We start from the raw sequence: 17,002 nt of genomic DNA, 5'->3' as shown, positions 1-17,002 counted from the left end.
TCCAAACTTTTCCTTGTGGCTGAGCGCCAGTTTCAAAGCCCTGTGATCTGAGAAAATGCAGGGAATAATCTCAATCCTTTGGTATCGGTTGAGCCCTGATTTGTGATCCAGTATGTGGTCTATTCTGGAGAAGGTTCCATGTTCTCTTGAGAGGAATGAGTATTCTGTTGTTTTAGGGTGGAATGTTCTGTATGTACCTATGAGGTCCGTCTGGTCCAATGTGTCATTCAATGCTCTTGTTTCTTTATTGATTTTCTGCTTCGATGATCTGTCTATTACTGAGAGTGGCGTGTTAAGATCCCCCTACTATTAATGTATTCATATCAATATGGCTCTTTATCTTAACAGTTGTCTTATGTAGTTGGCTGCTTCCATATTGGGGGCATAAATAATTACAATTGTTAGATCTTCTTGGTGGATAGACCCTTTAAGAATGATATAATGTCCTTCTTTATCTCTGACTACAGCCTTTAGTTTAAAATCTAATTTATCTGATATAAGAATCCATATCAGACGGATATTTTCTTTCTACCCCCCCCCCTTTTTTTGAGGCCCATTGGCATGAAAGATGCTTCTCCATCCCTTAAATTTCAGTCTGGATGTATCCTTAGGTTCCAAATGGGTCTCTTGTAGACAACATATGGATGGGTCCTGTCATTGTATCCAATTTGGAACCCTGTGCCATTTTATGGGAGCGTTTAGGCCATTCACATTGAGAGTGATTTTGAAAGATAAATTTTTATTGACATCATGTTGCCTGTGAAGTCTTGGTTTCTACAGATTGTCTCTGTAAATTTCTGTTCTATGACACTCTTGGGTTCCTTCTTCTTTTATAGAACCCCCCCTTAATATTTCTTGTAGTCTGGCTTGGTGGTCCCATACTCTTTTAAACTTTGCCAGTCTTGGAAGCTCTTTATCTTTCCATATATTTTGAATGTCAGCCTTGATGGATAAAGTATTCTTGGCTGAATGTTCTTCTCTTTTAGTGCCCTGAATATGTCTTGCCAGCCCTTTCTGGCTTATCAAGTTTCTGTGAACAGGTCTGATGTTATTCTGATGGACCTGCCTCTGTACATAAGGAATCTCTTCCCCCTCGCTGCTCTCAAGAGATCTTGTCTAAAATTATGATTCATCGGTTTCACAATCAAGTGTCTTGAGGTCTTTCTAGATTCATTGATTTGAGGGGTGATCTTTCTGCCTCTAGGACCGGAACACTGGTTCCATTCCCCAGATTGGGAAAATTTTCATGGAGAATTTGTTCAGGTATATCTTCTAGTCTTCTTTCTTTCTCCTCCCCCTCAGGGACCCAATAATTCTGGCTTTGGAACATTTCATGGCATCATTTATTTCCCTAATTCTGTTTTAAAGGCTTCTAAGCTTTTTGTACCAGGCCTCCTCCTGATCCTTTTTCTCTATCAGTTTGTTTTCTAGATCATTAATTCTATCTTCTGCCTTGGTTACCTGCACCTGAGAGAGTTCCGTGCGGGCACTAGCCAGTGGTCTCTAGGACTGGCCGAGAGTCGGAACACTCCCAGCCTGGGCTTGAAAATCTCAGCATGCTATCTCTAGTTGGGATCTCTGGGGAGGTCTGGACCCCAGACAGCAGTCCCAGCAGAGGCTGCACTGGAAGTGGGCTCCCCGGACCAGTATCGCTTATGGTTTTAGTGGCACAGGGGTGCAGAGACAAGCAGGTGCTTTGGATGATCCCCGAGACAGTGGCTGGGGATGTGCACTGCCTGTGGGAGGTAGCCCGGCTCAGCGGAGTTTGCAAAAGGGGATTCTGTGTGTTCTGGACAACCCAGAGAGAAGCAGACTGAGGCTTCTCTCTGAGATGGAGGTCTGGGTGCAGTTTGCTTTCCATTAAACCTCTGAAAGGCCACAAAAAGCCGCCAAAGGAAAAAAAAAAAAAAAAAAAAAAAAACCCCAGAGAAGAAAAGCCTGAAAAAAACGGTTTCCACAGAGCCTAGCACCTTGATAGGGAGCAGGAGGACTCAACCCAAGCAAGACTGACTGAAAAGCAGCACGGCAGGCCCCTCCCCCAGAAAGCCAGCCAAAAGAACAAGAGGACAACCACCACAGGGTCCCCATAAAACTGTAAAACCCAAATATCAGGGGAAAACAAGATATTAAGCTCCCAGTATTGCCCTAAAACCTGTTATTTCATAGATACAACTTTTATTTCTAATTCATTCTCACTATTCTTATTCTTTTTAATTTTTTAACCTATTTACCATTACAATGAGTTTAATATAACATATTCCATAATAACCTTTTAACTTGAACTTTTTTCGTACATATACCTGTGTTTTTCTTTTGCTTTTCTATTTTTTTAAAATATACACATAGATATAAGCTTAAGGTAATCCTCTTTCCCTAATCAACACTACCCCTATATATAAATGAGTTTTAATCTCCCTTTATCTCTAGAAAGTGGAGTCCTTTAACAAAGATATCAAGATACACCTAGGAAGAATCAAAGTAACCTTCCTTGCCCACAATGAGGATTTATAACCACCCTCTCATCTTTTTCTTCCATCCGTGTTTCTGTGTATTTGTTTTGTTCTAGTATTATATAAATCTTATCCTAGGGGTTCATTTTGGCTGGGTTCTTTTTCTTTTCTTGTCATTTACTTTTGTCGGTCTTTTTGTTTGTCCATTTTTGTTTGTATACCTTACAAACCTTAGCTTTGGGGCCCATTCTGGCTGGGTCTTTTCTTTTTGTTTTCTGTCTGTCTGTCTGTCTGTCTCTCTCTCTCTCTCTTTCTTTTTTCTTTCTGTTTGGTAATGACTTCTGATTGCCCGGAAGCATTCCAAGGTGCACCTTTCCTGGATCATGGTTGATATATTCAGCTACACATCCCCTCAACCACCTCTCACCAAAATGACTAGGAGGAGGAATGCCTAACAGAGGAAAAATTCAGAGACTGTGCCCTCTCCATCAGAGCCATTGGATATGCACATAAGCAGTATATAGGAAAGGGAATTCAGGGTAACAATTATCCAGACAATAGCTAGACTGGAGAAAACCATTAATGACAGCATGGAATCAAGTAAGGCAGAAGTGAAACTGCCCAGGAAGAAGTTAAAATTACTATCAATGATATCCAATCTTATCTAAATTCTCTAACAGCTAGGGTAACCAAGATTCCAGTTTTAAATGGGTAATCAAGGGAGGCCCTAAAAAAAAGGTAACATTTGAGAATGATGTGAAGACTATTCATCAAATCATAGTCATTTGGAGAAAAAGTACTCTAGGCAGAGAGAATAGCAAAGTCCAAGGCTCTGAGGCAGGAGCACTCCTGGATCCTTTCACAGACAATAGATGGGTAATATAACCTGAGTGCAGTGAGCAGAGAGAGAGTAACAGCAAATGTAGTCAAAGTTGGACAGACAGTGAAGGATCCTGTAAGGCCACTGTTAAGACTTTGCTTTTAATCTCAGTAACCTGGGAAGTTATGGGGACAAGGCCTAAATGAAAGAGAAACATAAATGTGACATATTTAATAGGATCACTCTAGCTGCTGAGTAGAAAAGAGACTGTAAGGGGTAGAAATTAGGGCAAGGATAGAGTCAGAGAGACCAGTCAGAAGGTCATTGAACTAATGCAGATAAGAGATGATGGTTTTTTGAAAAAAGGAAGAGATGGTGAAAACTAATTTGGTCTAGGCATATTTTGAACGGAGACCAGAGGAATTAGCTGAAGTGCGAGAGAAAAAGAGGAATGAAGAATTGTTTCCATGGCATCTAGAGCTGGCCTTAACTGAAAGAGGGAAGACAGCTACGATGGGAAAATAGTTTAAAGGATAAAGTCAGAGGCTAGAAATTGAGTTTTGGAGATGTTAAATTTGAGATACAAACTAAATATCCATGTAGAGACATTGCACAGGTGGTTGGATATAAAGATCAAGAGATTAGGGAGCAGATTTATCTGGAGATATAAATTAGGGAGGGCAGCATATAGATGATGTTAAAACCATCAGACTAGATGAGATCACCAAAAGAGTAAATGTAGATTTTGAAAAGGACTAAGCTTGGTGATGGGAGGGAACTCCAACATTTACAAGGTGTTGGAAAGATGAAGAAAACCCAGCAAAGGAGACTAACGAGGAGTATCCAGAGAGTTGGGAGGAAACCTAGAAGCATGTTGTGTCCTAAAAGCCAAGTTAAGAAAGTGTTTTAAGGAGGGCAGCTTGAATGAACAATGCTGTTAGATCAAGTAAATGTGGAAATGAGAATTAGCCATTTGTTTAATAATACAGAGTTCAATGGTATCACTTGGAAAAAAATGGTGTAGGAATAAAAGCCTGAATAAGAATAGAGGATTTAGATTCATTGAATAGAGACTATTGTTCTGAGGACTTTTGCAAAAAAGAGGTACAGAGATATGAAGCAGTACCTGGAGGGTGGGGTGTGTGGGATCAAGGAGAGAATTCTTTGAGACAGAAGAAATAACAGCATGTTTTATACTGATGGAGATGATTTAGTAGAGAAGGAAAAGTGGTAATTAAAAAACCCAAGGGCACCTGGGTGGCTCAGTAGGTTAATCCTCTGCCTTCGGCTCAGATCATGATCTCAGGGTCCTGGGATCGAGACCCACATCAGGCTGTCTGCTCAGCAGGGAGCCTGCTTCCCCCTCTCTCTTTGCCTGCCTCTCTGCCTACTTGTGATCTTTCTCTCTGTCAAATGTATAAATAAAATCTTAAAAAAAAAAAAAAAACCCAAACAGAAAATTTCTGGAGTGCTGTGCTTGAATGTGTGAGATATAATGCACAAACGGATGGGCTGACCTTAAGAGCACATGCAGTTCATCCACATTATGACAAGGAAAAGCTGAACAAATAAATGAACACAAATGATGACAGGTAGGCAAGAGGATATTACTGATATTACTGTAGAAGCTTTTAAAAGTTGTCTTCTGAACGCTTACACTTTCTCAGTGAAATAGGAAGAAAAGTCAGAGGTTGACAGAGATTGACACAGAGTTCTTAGAGGTTTAAGAGGAAAAGGTGTGAAATTGTTTTCTAGAAGGCTAGGCTAGTGAATAGACAAGGGGTTTGTAGCATGGTTGTGGGATAACACTAAGGGCCCACTGAGATTAGTGGTTCTGAATCAGAAGAACTATTATATATGTTCTCTCCAAAAATTCACAGCTGCCTGCATTTAGACATAGAATAGGCAGAGAGTTGCACTTAGCTAAGGATTGAAATTTTTTAAGGAAGTCCAACTACTTGGGAGGGGGAAAAGGAATTGAGGGTTTACATAAGGGAATGAATTTAAAGAGGAGTCATGAAATATAAGACAGAGATGGAAATGAAAACATGAGGGAACTAAGGGATACTGTGAAAAGGGTTAACATTAGGGATTTGTAGGTCCCAGTGAAGTAGAAGGATTGTAATTGGAATGTTAGAGGCACTGAGATGGTCAGATATAGGGATGTTTGAAATTGAAATTAGGAAGGGTGGTAACTACTTATATGAAGAGTTCAAAGATTTGATCTTGGTAGTGGGTGGCTGTGATAGAAAATGAAGTCTTGTGATAGAGGTAGTCACAGAACTAAGATGCCAATATCTCAAGTTAGCTTTTGTCTCAGCAGGAAATAAGATATCAAAATTCTTTGAGAGAAATGAGGAAGAGAGCAAGCAAGCAGATTTACAACTAGATCAGAGAAGATCTTTGGGTGTGGTTTACTAGTACATGGAGCAAAGAGGAAGCAAATAAGGTAGAAGCCTAAGACATTTTTGAGGCAGTTATGCTGCCAAAGATTTCATGACCTAATCTGAAAAGGCCTTTGACTGTTAAAATAATCTCTGATGTGCTAAATTTGCACAACAGGAAGGGAGCTTCAAAGTTCTATGGCCCTCAAAAGAGCATATATCTCCAATGCTCAGCAGTGATGTGGTCTGAGGATAGCAGACAGGAAATAATCTTCCATGTAGTTGAGTAAAGGACCATAGGATGAAATGGGGAATATAATGCAGGTTGAATAAGAATGTTTTCCAGTGCCATGCACCAGAAACCACTGTGCATTTATCACTCCTCCTTTTCTGATCTGGAGTTGTATTCTAATAGTCCGAGCCTCATTCCCCATTGTGCATTCAATGTAAAGACCTTAAAGAGGACTTACCACCCAGAGATCCTTGGACTTTGGGTTAAAGATAGTACTAAGTGGGATGCTGGGTTATCTCCCTTGGGAAGAAGAACATTCTGGAGGAAAGAGGGATAGATTATGGAAGACCCAACTAACTGCCCATTGAAGTCTGTGCTTTATCCCACAGTGGCATTCCTTTAGTCCATCCTTTGCACCTAGATGTGAACATATAAAAATAATTATCATGTTGTTTAAGTAGAAATGCAATGCAAGAACACTTCTAAGCCAAGGATTTTAAGAGCAGAGATGCTCAAATAGCCGGAGGAATGTTGAAAAAGCAAGCCAAAGTTGGTGGCATCACAATTCCAGACTTCAAACTCTATTACAAAGCTGTCATCATCAAGACAGTATGTACTGGCATTAAAACAGACACATAGATCAATGGAACAGAAATAGAAAGCCCAGAAATAGACCCTCAACTATGTGGTCAACTAATCTTTGACAAAGCAGGAAAGAATGTCCAATGGAAAAAAGAGAGTCTCTGCAACAAATGGTCTTGGGAAAATTGGACAGCCACATGGAGAAGAATGAAACTGGACCATTTCCTTACACTACACACAAAAATTGACTCAAAATGGATGAAGGACCTCAATGTGAGAAAGGAATCCATCAAAATCCTTGAGGACAACACATGCAGCAACCTCTTCCACCTCAGTCACAGCAACTTCTTCCTAGGAACAATGCCAAAGGCAAGGGAAGCAAGGGCAAAAATGAACTACTGGGACTTCATCAGGATCCAAAGCTTCTGCACAGCAAAGGAAACAGTTAACAAAACCAAAAGACAACTGACAGAATGGGAGAAGATCTTTGCAAACGACATATCAGATAAAGGACTAGTATTCAAAATCTATAAAGAACTTATCAAACTCAACACCCAAAGAACAAATAATCCAATCAAGAAATGGGCAGAGGACATGAACAGACATTTCTGCAAAGAAGACATCCAGATGGCCAACAGACACATGAAAAAGTGTTCCACATCACTTGGCATCAGTGATATACAAATCAAAACCACAATGAGATACCACCTCACACCAGTCAGAATGGCTAAAATTAACAAGTCAGGAAATTATAAATGCTGGCAAGGATGCAGAGAAAGGGGAACCCTCCTACACTGTTGGTGGGAATACAAGCTGGTGCAGCCACTCTGGAAAACAGCATGGAGGTTCCTCAAAAAGTTGAAAATAGAGCTACCTTATGACCCAGCAATTGCACTACTGGGTATTTACCCTAAAGATACAAACATAGTGATCCGAAGGGGCACGTGTACCTAAATGTTTATAGCAGCAATGTCCACAATAGCCAAATTATGGAAAGAACCTAGATGTCCATCAACAGATGAATAGATAAAGAAGAGGTATATATATATACAATGGGATACTACACAGCCATCAAAGGAAATGAAATCTTGCCATTTGCGACAACGTGGATGGAAACTAGAGGGTATTATGCTTAATGAAATAAGTCAATCAGAGAAAGACAGTTATCATATGATCTCCCTGATATGAGGAAGTTGAGAGGCAGCGTTGGGGGGTTGGAGGTAGGAAGGGAATAAATGAAATAAGATGGGATCGGGAGGGAGACTAACCATAAGAGACTCTTATTCTTACAAAACAAACTGAGGGTTGCTGGGGGGAGGGAGGCAGGGAGACGGTGGTTGGGTTATGGACACTGGGGAAGGTATGTGCTATGGTGAGTACGGTGATGTGTGTAAACCCGGCAATTCACAGACCTGTACCCCTGGGGCTAATAATACATTATATGTTAATAAAAAATAAAAAATTAAAAAACAGAAGGGATGCTTATTTGTCTTATGTTTCCTTCTGGCAGGTAGATACAGATGATAAGGTCTTAAGGCAGAGTGACCAGGTGAAAGGAGCTTGGAGAAGAGCTGCCTACTGACCACAAACACTAGCCTTATACTGTAACATGACCAGAAATAAGCTTTATTGTGTTAAGACACTTAAGAAACTCAAGTTTATTCATTATACTAGCTAGCTTTGCTCTTCCTAATACTGACCTTGAGAAAAAAATGCCACTTCTCAGGACAGCAGTTTGTTCATTTTATAAAATTACGTGGTCAAAGAAAATCTTTAGTGATACTACAATAATTAATCCTGCCTTATTTTGATGGTATATGAACAAACATGTGCTCATGCTTATGTCTTCCCATCTTCCATAAATTTATCATTAACTATACACACTCAGGATTCAAATGGAATTGTTTATTCTTTTATCCAAGAATGTTCAAAATTGAAACACATTTTCTGCCTTACCTGTGTAGTAGGGCACTGTAGGTTTACCACCACAGAAGGACTGGTACAGCTGAACAAGTTAAAGTAAAACAAAATGGTCTTGTTCCTGTTAAGAAAACAGCATAAAATAATCTTTTTAGTAATGGTGGAAATAGTCTATATCATTTCAGACCCTGTACACCTTTAATATAATGACCTTTAAAATTTGGCTTCATTTTCCCCAGATAGCTACAATATAGTCCACAACTCCCCTTTAAGCTGCCTAACATTCAAAACTTCTTGTAATAATTAAAAATTGAAATAATGAAATTGTCCATCAACAGTAGATTAGTTACAGAATTTTATATCCACAAGGAAGACTATATTACCATTGAAAATAATATTGAAGAAAATGTTTAACAGATGCGTAAATTCACAATACATTAATTTTAGGAAGCAGGTCACTAAAAAGTATTAAAATATAATTAGATTTTAGTTTTTCAAAAACAGATAAAACATATGTAGAAACAAATTAATATATATGAATAGCAGGATAATATGTTTAGTTAATTTTTGTGCCTTTATGGATTTTCTAAAATAAAGGTATCACTTTGGTAAACTAAAAAAAGATAAATAAATTCAGTGAGATGTTCTGTTTGAAATTGTGGGCAGTAGCATAATAATGAGGCAGGGTGATATTCACTATCACTAGCATTGAGTGTAGTAGTAATCTGCCATTTAGCAATCCATGATTCTCTTTTGAATCTCAATTTCATCTGTACAATGGGGGATAATACCAGCCCTACCAACTTCACAGTTGTTTTGGAAGGACGTAAGAGAATATGTAGTGAACTCAAGACAAGTGGCTGTCCAACTCCAATATGTATTTCTAAAATTTGAAATCTTTGTTGAAAATCATGATTCCTGACTCTTCCTCAACTCTTGAGAATTTTGGAATTCACATTTTTCCCCCTATTCTCCCCAGTGGATTTATTCTTTTAATTACTTTTATGTAAATTTGAATAGCCAACATATAATATATCATTAATTTCAGATGTAGAGTTCAATAATTCATCAGTTGTAACACCCAGTACTCATCACAACACGCGCCCTCCCTAATGCCCAACACCTAGTTAGCTCATCCCTCACCCCCTTCCCTCCAGCAACCCTCAGTTTGTTTCCTATAGTTTAGAGTCTCTCATAGTTTTTCTCCCTTTGATTACTTCCCATTCAGTTTTTCTTCACTTCCTCTATGATCCTTTATGCTCTTTCTTATATTCCACATATGAACGAAACCATATAATTGTCTTTTCTTTGACTTACTTCACTCAGCCTAACACCCTCCAGTTCCAACCACATCATGTAAATGGTGGTATTCATCCTTTCTGATGGCTGAGTAATATTCCTCTGTGAGTGTGTGTGTGTGTGTGTGTGTGTGTGCGCGTGCACGTGTGTGTGCATGTATACGTATACACCACATCTTTCTTTATCCAATCATCTGTCAATGGACATTCTCAGCCCTTTCCATAGTTCAGCTATTGTGGACTTCTATAAAATTGGGGTACATGTGCCCCTTCAGATCACTACATTTGTATCTCTGGGGTAAGTACCTCGTAGTGCAATTGCTGTGTCTCAGGCAGACCTATTTTTAACTTCTTGAGAAACATCCATACTGTTTTCCAGAGTGGCTGTACCAGCATGCATTCCCACCAACAATGTAAGAGGGTCCCCCTTTCTCCACATCCTTGACAACATTTGTTGTTTCCTGACTTAGTTTTAGCCATTCTGAGTGTGACCCAGTATGTGTGAGGTAGTATCTCATTGTGGTTTTGATTTGTTATTCCCTGATGCCAAATCATGTTGAACATTTTTTCATGTGTCTGTTGGCTATTTGTAGGTCTTCTTTGAAGAAATGTCTGTTCAGCCTTCTGCCCATTTCTTGATAGATTTGTTCTTTTGGTGTTGAGTTTGATAAGTTCTTTATAGATCTTGGATACTAGCCCTTTATCTGATTTGTCATTTGAAAGTTGATTTGCAAATCAATTATTTGATTTGTCATTTACAAATATCTATATTACTTAATATTAATGTAGCATACCACTCTGATTGATTTGCAGATGTTGAACCACACTTGCAGCCCAGGAATAAATCTCTCTTGGTCTTGGTGACCAGGACCTTTTAATGTACTGTTGGATCCTATGGGCTAGTATCTTGGTGAATATTTTGGCATCCATGTTCATCAGGGACATGTCTGTAATTCTTTTTGGTGGGGTCTTTGGTTTTGGGATCAGGGTAATACTGACCTCATAGAATTTGGAAGTTGTCTTTCCATTTCTGTTTTTTTGAAAAAGCTTCAGAATAATGGGTATTAAGTCTTCTTTAAATGCTTGGTAGAATTCCCCTGGGAAGCCATCTGGCCCTGGCCTCTTGTTTGCTGGGAGACTTTTTTATTACTGCTTCAATTTCCTTACTAGTTATGGGTCTGCTCATGTTTTCTGTTTCTTCCTGGTTCAGTTTTGGTAGTTTATACATCTCTAGGAATACACCCATTTCTTCCAGGTTTCCTAGTTTTTGGGTGTATAGTTGTTCATAATATGTTCTTATAATTGTCTATTTCCTTGGTGTTGGTCATGATTTCTCCTCTTCCATTCATGATTTTATTAATTTGGGCTTTTTTTTTTCTTTTTGATAAGTCTGGCTAGAGGTTTATCAATCTTATTAATTCTTTCAAAAAACCAGCTTCTACTGTTCTTCTGTTCTACTGCTCCTTTGGTTTTAATTTGATTGATTTCTGTTCTAATCTTTATTATTTCTCATCTCTGGCTAGTTTTAGGCCCTATTTGCTGTTCTTTCTCCAGCTCCTTTAGGTGTAAGGTTAGCTTGTGTATTTCATACTTTTCTAATTTCTTGAGAAAGGCTTGTATTGCTATGTACTTCCTCACTTTGGACCACCTTTACAGTATCCCAGCGATTTTGAACAGGGTTGTTTTTGTTTGTTTGTTTGTTTGTTTTTTAATTTTCACTTGTTTCCATGAATTTTTAAAATTCTTCTTTAATTTCCTGGTTGATCCATGCATTCTTTGATAGGATGTACTTTAACCTCCAAGTATTTGAGTTCCTCCCAAATTTCCTCTTGTGATTGAATTCATGTTTCAAAGCCCTGTGGCTTAAAAATATGCAAGGAATAGGGCGCCTGGGTGGCTCAGTGGGTTAAGCCGCTGCCTTCGGCTCAGGTCATGATCTCAGGGTCCTGGGATCGAGTCCCACATCGGGCTCTCTGCTCAGCAGGGAGCCTGCTTTCTCCTCTCTCTCTGCCTGCCTCTCTGCCTACTTGTGATCTCTGTCTGTCAAATAAATAAATAAAATCTTTAAAAAAAAAAAATATGCAAGGAATAATCTCAATCTTTCATTACCTGTTGAGACCTGATTTGTGACCCAGTATGTGATCTATTCTGGAGAATGTTCCATGTGCCCTCATAAAGAATGTGTATTCTGTTGCTTTAGGATGGAATGCTCTGTATATATCTGTGAAGTCCATCTGGTCCAGTGTGTCATTCAAAGCCCTTGTTTCCTTGTTAATCTGCTTAGATGATCTGTGGGGTGTTAAAATACCCTACTATTATTGTATTATTATCAATGTGCTTAATTTTGTTATTAATTGGTTGATAGAATTGGCTGCTCATATGTTGGGCACATAAATATTTATAATTATTAGATCTTCTTGTTGGATAGACACTTTAAGTATGATATAGTATCCCTCTTTATCCCTTATGACAGTCTTTGGTTTAAAATCTAGTCTGACATTAGGATTGCAACCTTAGCTTTCTTTTGATGTCCATTAGCATAATGAGTCATTCTCCACTCTCTTTCAGTCTGGAGGGGTCTTCAGGTCTAAAATGAGTCTCCTACAGACAGCATATCAATGGGTTTTGCTTTTTTATTCAGTCTAATACCCTGTGTTTTTTGATTGGAGCATTTAGCCCATTTACATTCAGAGTAACTATTGAAATATATGAATTTAGTGCCATTGTATTACCTGTAAAATCACTGCTTCTGTGTATTGCCTCTGTTTCTTTCTGGTCAATGTTAATTCTGGGCTCTCTCTTCACTTGAGAGGTCCCTTCTAATATTTCTTACAGGGCTGGTTTAATGATCACAAATTCTTTTAGTTTCTGTTTGTCCTAGAAGCTCTTTAGCTATCCTTCCATTCTGAATGACAGCCTTGCTGTATAAAGTATTCTTGGCTTTATATTTGTCTCATTTAGTACCCTGAACATGTCATGTCAGCCCTTTCTAGCCTGCCTGATATCTGTGGATAAGTTTTTTGCTGGTGTAATGTTTCTACCCTAGTATGTTAAGGACCTCTTGTCTCAAACTACTTTCAGGATTTTCTCTTTATCTCTGAAATTTGCAAGCCTCACTGTTATTTGTCAGGGTGCTGATCTAAATTTATTGATTTTAAGTGAGATTCTCTGTGCCTCCTGGATGTAAATGCCTATATCCTTCCCCAGATTAGAGATGTTCTCAGCTATAATTTGCTCAAAGATACCTACCTTCTGCCCCTCTCTTTCTTCTTCCTCTGGAATACCAATAATTCTAATCCTGTTTTGCTTTATATTATCACTGATCTCTTGAATCCTGACCTCATGGTCCAGTATTTGGTTATCTCTCTTTTGCTCAGGTTCTTTATTCTCCAAAATTTTATCTTCTATATCACTTATTCTCTCTTCTGCCTTATTTATCATAGCAGTAAGAGCCTCCATTGTTGATTGCATCTCAGCATCAACCTTTTCAATCTGATTAAGGCTTAATTCTTTTATTTCTCCAGAAAGGGATTCTCTTATGTCTTCTGTGCTTTTTTAAAGCCCAGCTAGTGTCCTTATAATCATTGTTCTTAATTCTGCTCTGTTATGTTAACAATATCCATATTTATTAAGTCTATTACAGTGATTACTTCTTCTTGTTCTTCTTTTCTGGGAATTTTTCCTTCTGCTCATTTTGTCTAGAGAAGGAATAGATGAACAAGAGAACAAAAAAGAAATAAAAAATAAAAATATCAACCATGACCCCAGTAAAATATACACTAGGCAAATCAGAAGAGATTAAAAACCAAAAAAGAAAAGAAAAAAAGGTGGGAGTAGAGACTATAATCAAACAGGTAGAACAAGGTGATACCCATGGTCCTGGATATACTTTTGTCTGTTTGTTAGAAGACACCTGATCCCAAAACTGTAAAGAAAGACAGAAAGAAAGAAAGGAAGAAAAAGAAAGAAAATACACACACACGCACGCACAAAATTGAATACAGTGAAAAGAAGCCAGAAATTAAGAATATATTTATAAAATGTATATGTAAAAATGAAAATTGAAAAAAGACATAAGGAGTTGAAAAAAGAAGCTAGTTGAAAAGGAAAAACAGAGAAAGGGCTGGCAAGACGTATTCAGGGCACTAAATGAGAAGAACATGCAGCCAAGAATACTTTATCCAGTAAGACTGACATTCAAAATGGATGAAGAGATAAACAGCTTTCAAGACCAGCAAGGTTTAAAGGAGTATGTGACCACCAAGCCAACATTGCAGGAAATATTAAGGGGGGTTCTATAAAAGAGGAAAAATTCTAAGAATATCATTGAACAGAAATATATGGAGGCAATGTATAGAAAGAAAGACTTCACAGGTAACAAGGTGTCAATAAAAATTTATCTCTCAATAATCACTCTCAATGTGAATGGCCTAAATGTGCCCATAAAATGACACAGGGCTGCAGATTGCATAAAATGACAGGACCCATCCATATGTTGTCTACAAGAGACACATTTCAAACCTAAATATACACCCAGACTGAAAGTGAAGGGATGGAGAAGCATCTTTCATGCCAATGGGCCTCAAAAGAAGGCTGGGGTAGTGATTCTCATATCAGGTAAATTAGATTTTAAACTAAAGACTATATTCAGAGATACAGAAGGACACTACATCATTCTTAAAGGGTCTATCCACCAAGAAGATCTAACAATTGTAATTATTTATGCCCCCAATATGGAAGCAGCCAACTACATAAGACAACTGTTAATCAAGATAAAGAGCCATATTGATATGAATACATTAATAGTAGGGGATCTTAACACACCACTCTCAGTAACAGACAGATCATCGAAGCAGAAAATCAATAAAGAAACAAGAGCATTGAATGACACATTGGACCAGACGGACCTCATAGGTACATACAGAACATTCCACCCTAAAACAACAGAATACTCATTCCTCTCAAGAGAACATGGAACCTTCTCCAGAATAGACCACGTACTGGATCACAAATCAGGGCTCAATCGATACCAAAGGATTGAGATTATTCCCTGCATTTTCTCAGATCACAGGGCTTTGAAACTGGCGCTCAGCCACAAGGAAAAGTTTGGAAGGCACTCAAATACCTGGAAGCTAAATGCCACCTTGCTTAAGAATGCATGGATCAACCAGGAAATCAAAGAAGAACTTAAACAATTCATGGAAACCAATGAGAATGAATAAACTTTGGTCCCAAACCTATGGGATACAGCAAAGGCAGTCCTAAGGGGGAAATACATAGCCATCCAAGCCTCCCTCAAAAAAATTGAAAATTCCAGAATACACCAGCTGTCTCTATACCTTAAAGAACTGGAGAATCAACAACAAATTAAGCCAACTCCACACACAAGGAGGAAGATAATCAAGATTAGAGCAGAGATCAATGAGATAGAAACTAGAAATAGAGTAGAACACATCAACGAAACTAGAAGCTGGTTTTTTGAAAGAATCAATAAGATTGATAAATCATTGGCCAAATTAACCAAAAGAAAAGAGAGAAGGCCCAAATTAATACAATTATGAATGAAAAGGGAGAGCTCACAACCAACACCAAGGAGATAGAAACAATCATCAGAAGTTATTATCAACAGTTATATGTCAATAAGTTAAGCAACCTAGATAAAATGGATGCATTCCTGGAAAACTATAAACTTCCAAAATTGAACCAGGAAGAAAACTGACAACCTGAATAGACCGATATCTAGTAACGAGATTGAAGCAGTGATCAAAAACCTCCCAAAAAACAAGAGCGCAGGACCTGATGGATTCCCTGGGGAATGCCACCAAACTTTCATAGAAGAAATAACACCCATTCTCCTGAAGGTGTTTCCAAAAATTGAAGCAGAAGGAAAATTTCCAGAGTCTTTTTATGAAGCCAGGATTACCCTGATCCCCAAACCAGGCAAAGACCCTACCAAAAAGGAGAATTTCAGACCAATATCCCTGATGAATATGGATGCTAAGATTCTCAACAAGATACTAGCTAATAGGATCCAACAGCACATTAAAAAGATTATCCACCATGACCAGGTGGGATTTATCCCTGGGTTGCAAGGATGGTTGAACATTCACAAATCAATCAATGTGATAGAACAAATCAATAAGAGGAGAGAGAAGAACCACATGGTCCTCACAGTTGATGCAGAAAAAGCATTTGACAAAATCCAGCATCCGTTCCTGATTAAAACGCTCCAAAGTATAGGGATAGAGGGAACATTCCTCAACTTCATAAAATCTATCTATGAAAAACCCACAGCAAATATCATCCTCAATGGGAAAAAGCTCACAGCCTTCCCGTTGAGATCAGGGACACGACAAGGATGCCCCCTCTCACCACTCTTGTTCGACATAGTATTAAAAGTCCTAGCAACAATAATCAGACAACAAAGAGAAATAAAGGTATCCAGATTGGCAATGAAGAAGTCAAACTCTCTCTCTTTGCAGGTGACATGATACTTTATATGGAAAACCCAAAAGACTCCACCCCCAAACTACTAGAACTCATACAGCAATTCAGTAATGTGGCAGGATACAAAGTCAATGTACAGAAATCAGTTGCTTTCTTATATACTAACAATGAAAAAATAGAAAGGGAAATTAGAGAATGATTCCATTTACTATAGCACCAAGAACCATAAGATGCCTGGGAATAAACCTAATGAAAGAGGTAAAGGATCTATACTCAAAGAACTACAGAACACTCATGAAGAAATTGAAGAAGACACAGAAAGATGGAAGACCATTCTATGCTCTTGGATCGGAAGAATAAACACTGTTAAAATGTCTATACTGCCTAGAGAAACCTTATACTTTTAATGCCATTCCGATTAAAATTCCACTGGTATTTTTCAAAGAGCTGGAGCAAATAATCCTAAAATTTGTATGGAATCAGAAGAGACCCGAAATTGCTAAGAAAATTTTGAAAAACAAAAACTAAACTGGCAGTATCACATTATCTGATTTCTCGCTTTACTACAAAGCTGTGATCACCAAGGCAGCACGGTACTGGCATAAAAACAGACACATAGACCAGTGAAACAGAGTAAAGAACCCAGATATGTACCCTCAACTCTGTGGTCAAATAATCTTTGACAAAACAGGAAAAAATATACAGTGGAAAAAAGACAGTCTCTTCAATAAATGGTGCTGGGAAAATTGGACAGCTATATGTAGAAGAATGAAACTCGACCATTCTCTTACACTGTATACAAAGATAAACTCAAAATGGATAAAAGACCTCAATGTGAGACAGGAATCCATCAGAATCCTAGAGGAGAA

The 17,002-nt window shown here is 38.3% G+C and overlaps 1 protein-coding gene across 7 annotated transcripts in view; it reads right to left on the bottom strand.

Annotated features, from left to right (window-relative positions):
* SLC44A5 (solute carrier family 44 member 5) overlaps positions 1-17,002 on the bottom strand; it is a 419,902-nt gene that overhangs the window by 62,441 nt on the left and 340,459 nt on the right. For all 7 annotated transcript variants that reach the window (XR_004276315.1, XM_032302977.1, XM_032302974.1 and 4 more), the window contains one exon: positions 8,425-8,509. Coding sequence is in view for 5 of the 7 variants with exons in the window: in XM_032302977.1 (XP_032158868.1) it covers positions 8,425-8,509 (85 nt within the window). In the remaining 2 variants the exon portion in view is untranslated. The remainder of the gene's footprint in view (positions 1-8,424; positions 8,510-17,002) is intronic.

Source organism: Mustela erminea, chromosome 10 (assembly GCF_009829155.1).
Source record: "Mustela erminea isolate mMusErm1 chromosome 10, mMusErm1.Pri, whole genome shotgun sequence".
In the NCBI taxonomy this organism is placed as follows: Eukaryota; Metazoa; Chordata; class Mammalia; order Carnivora; family Mustelidae; genus Mustela; species Mustela erminea.
Note: the sequence above shows the minus strand (reverse complement) of the source record. Positions and strands in the feature narration are given on the sequence as shown.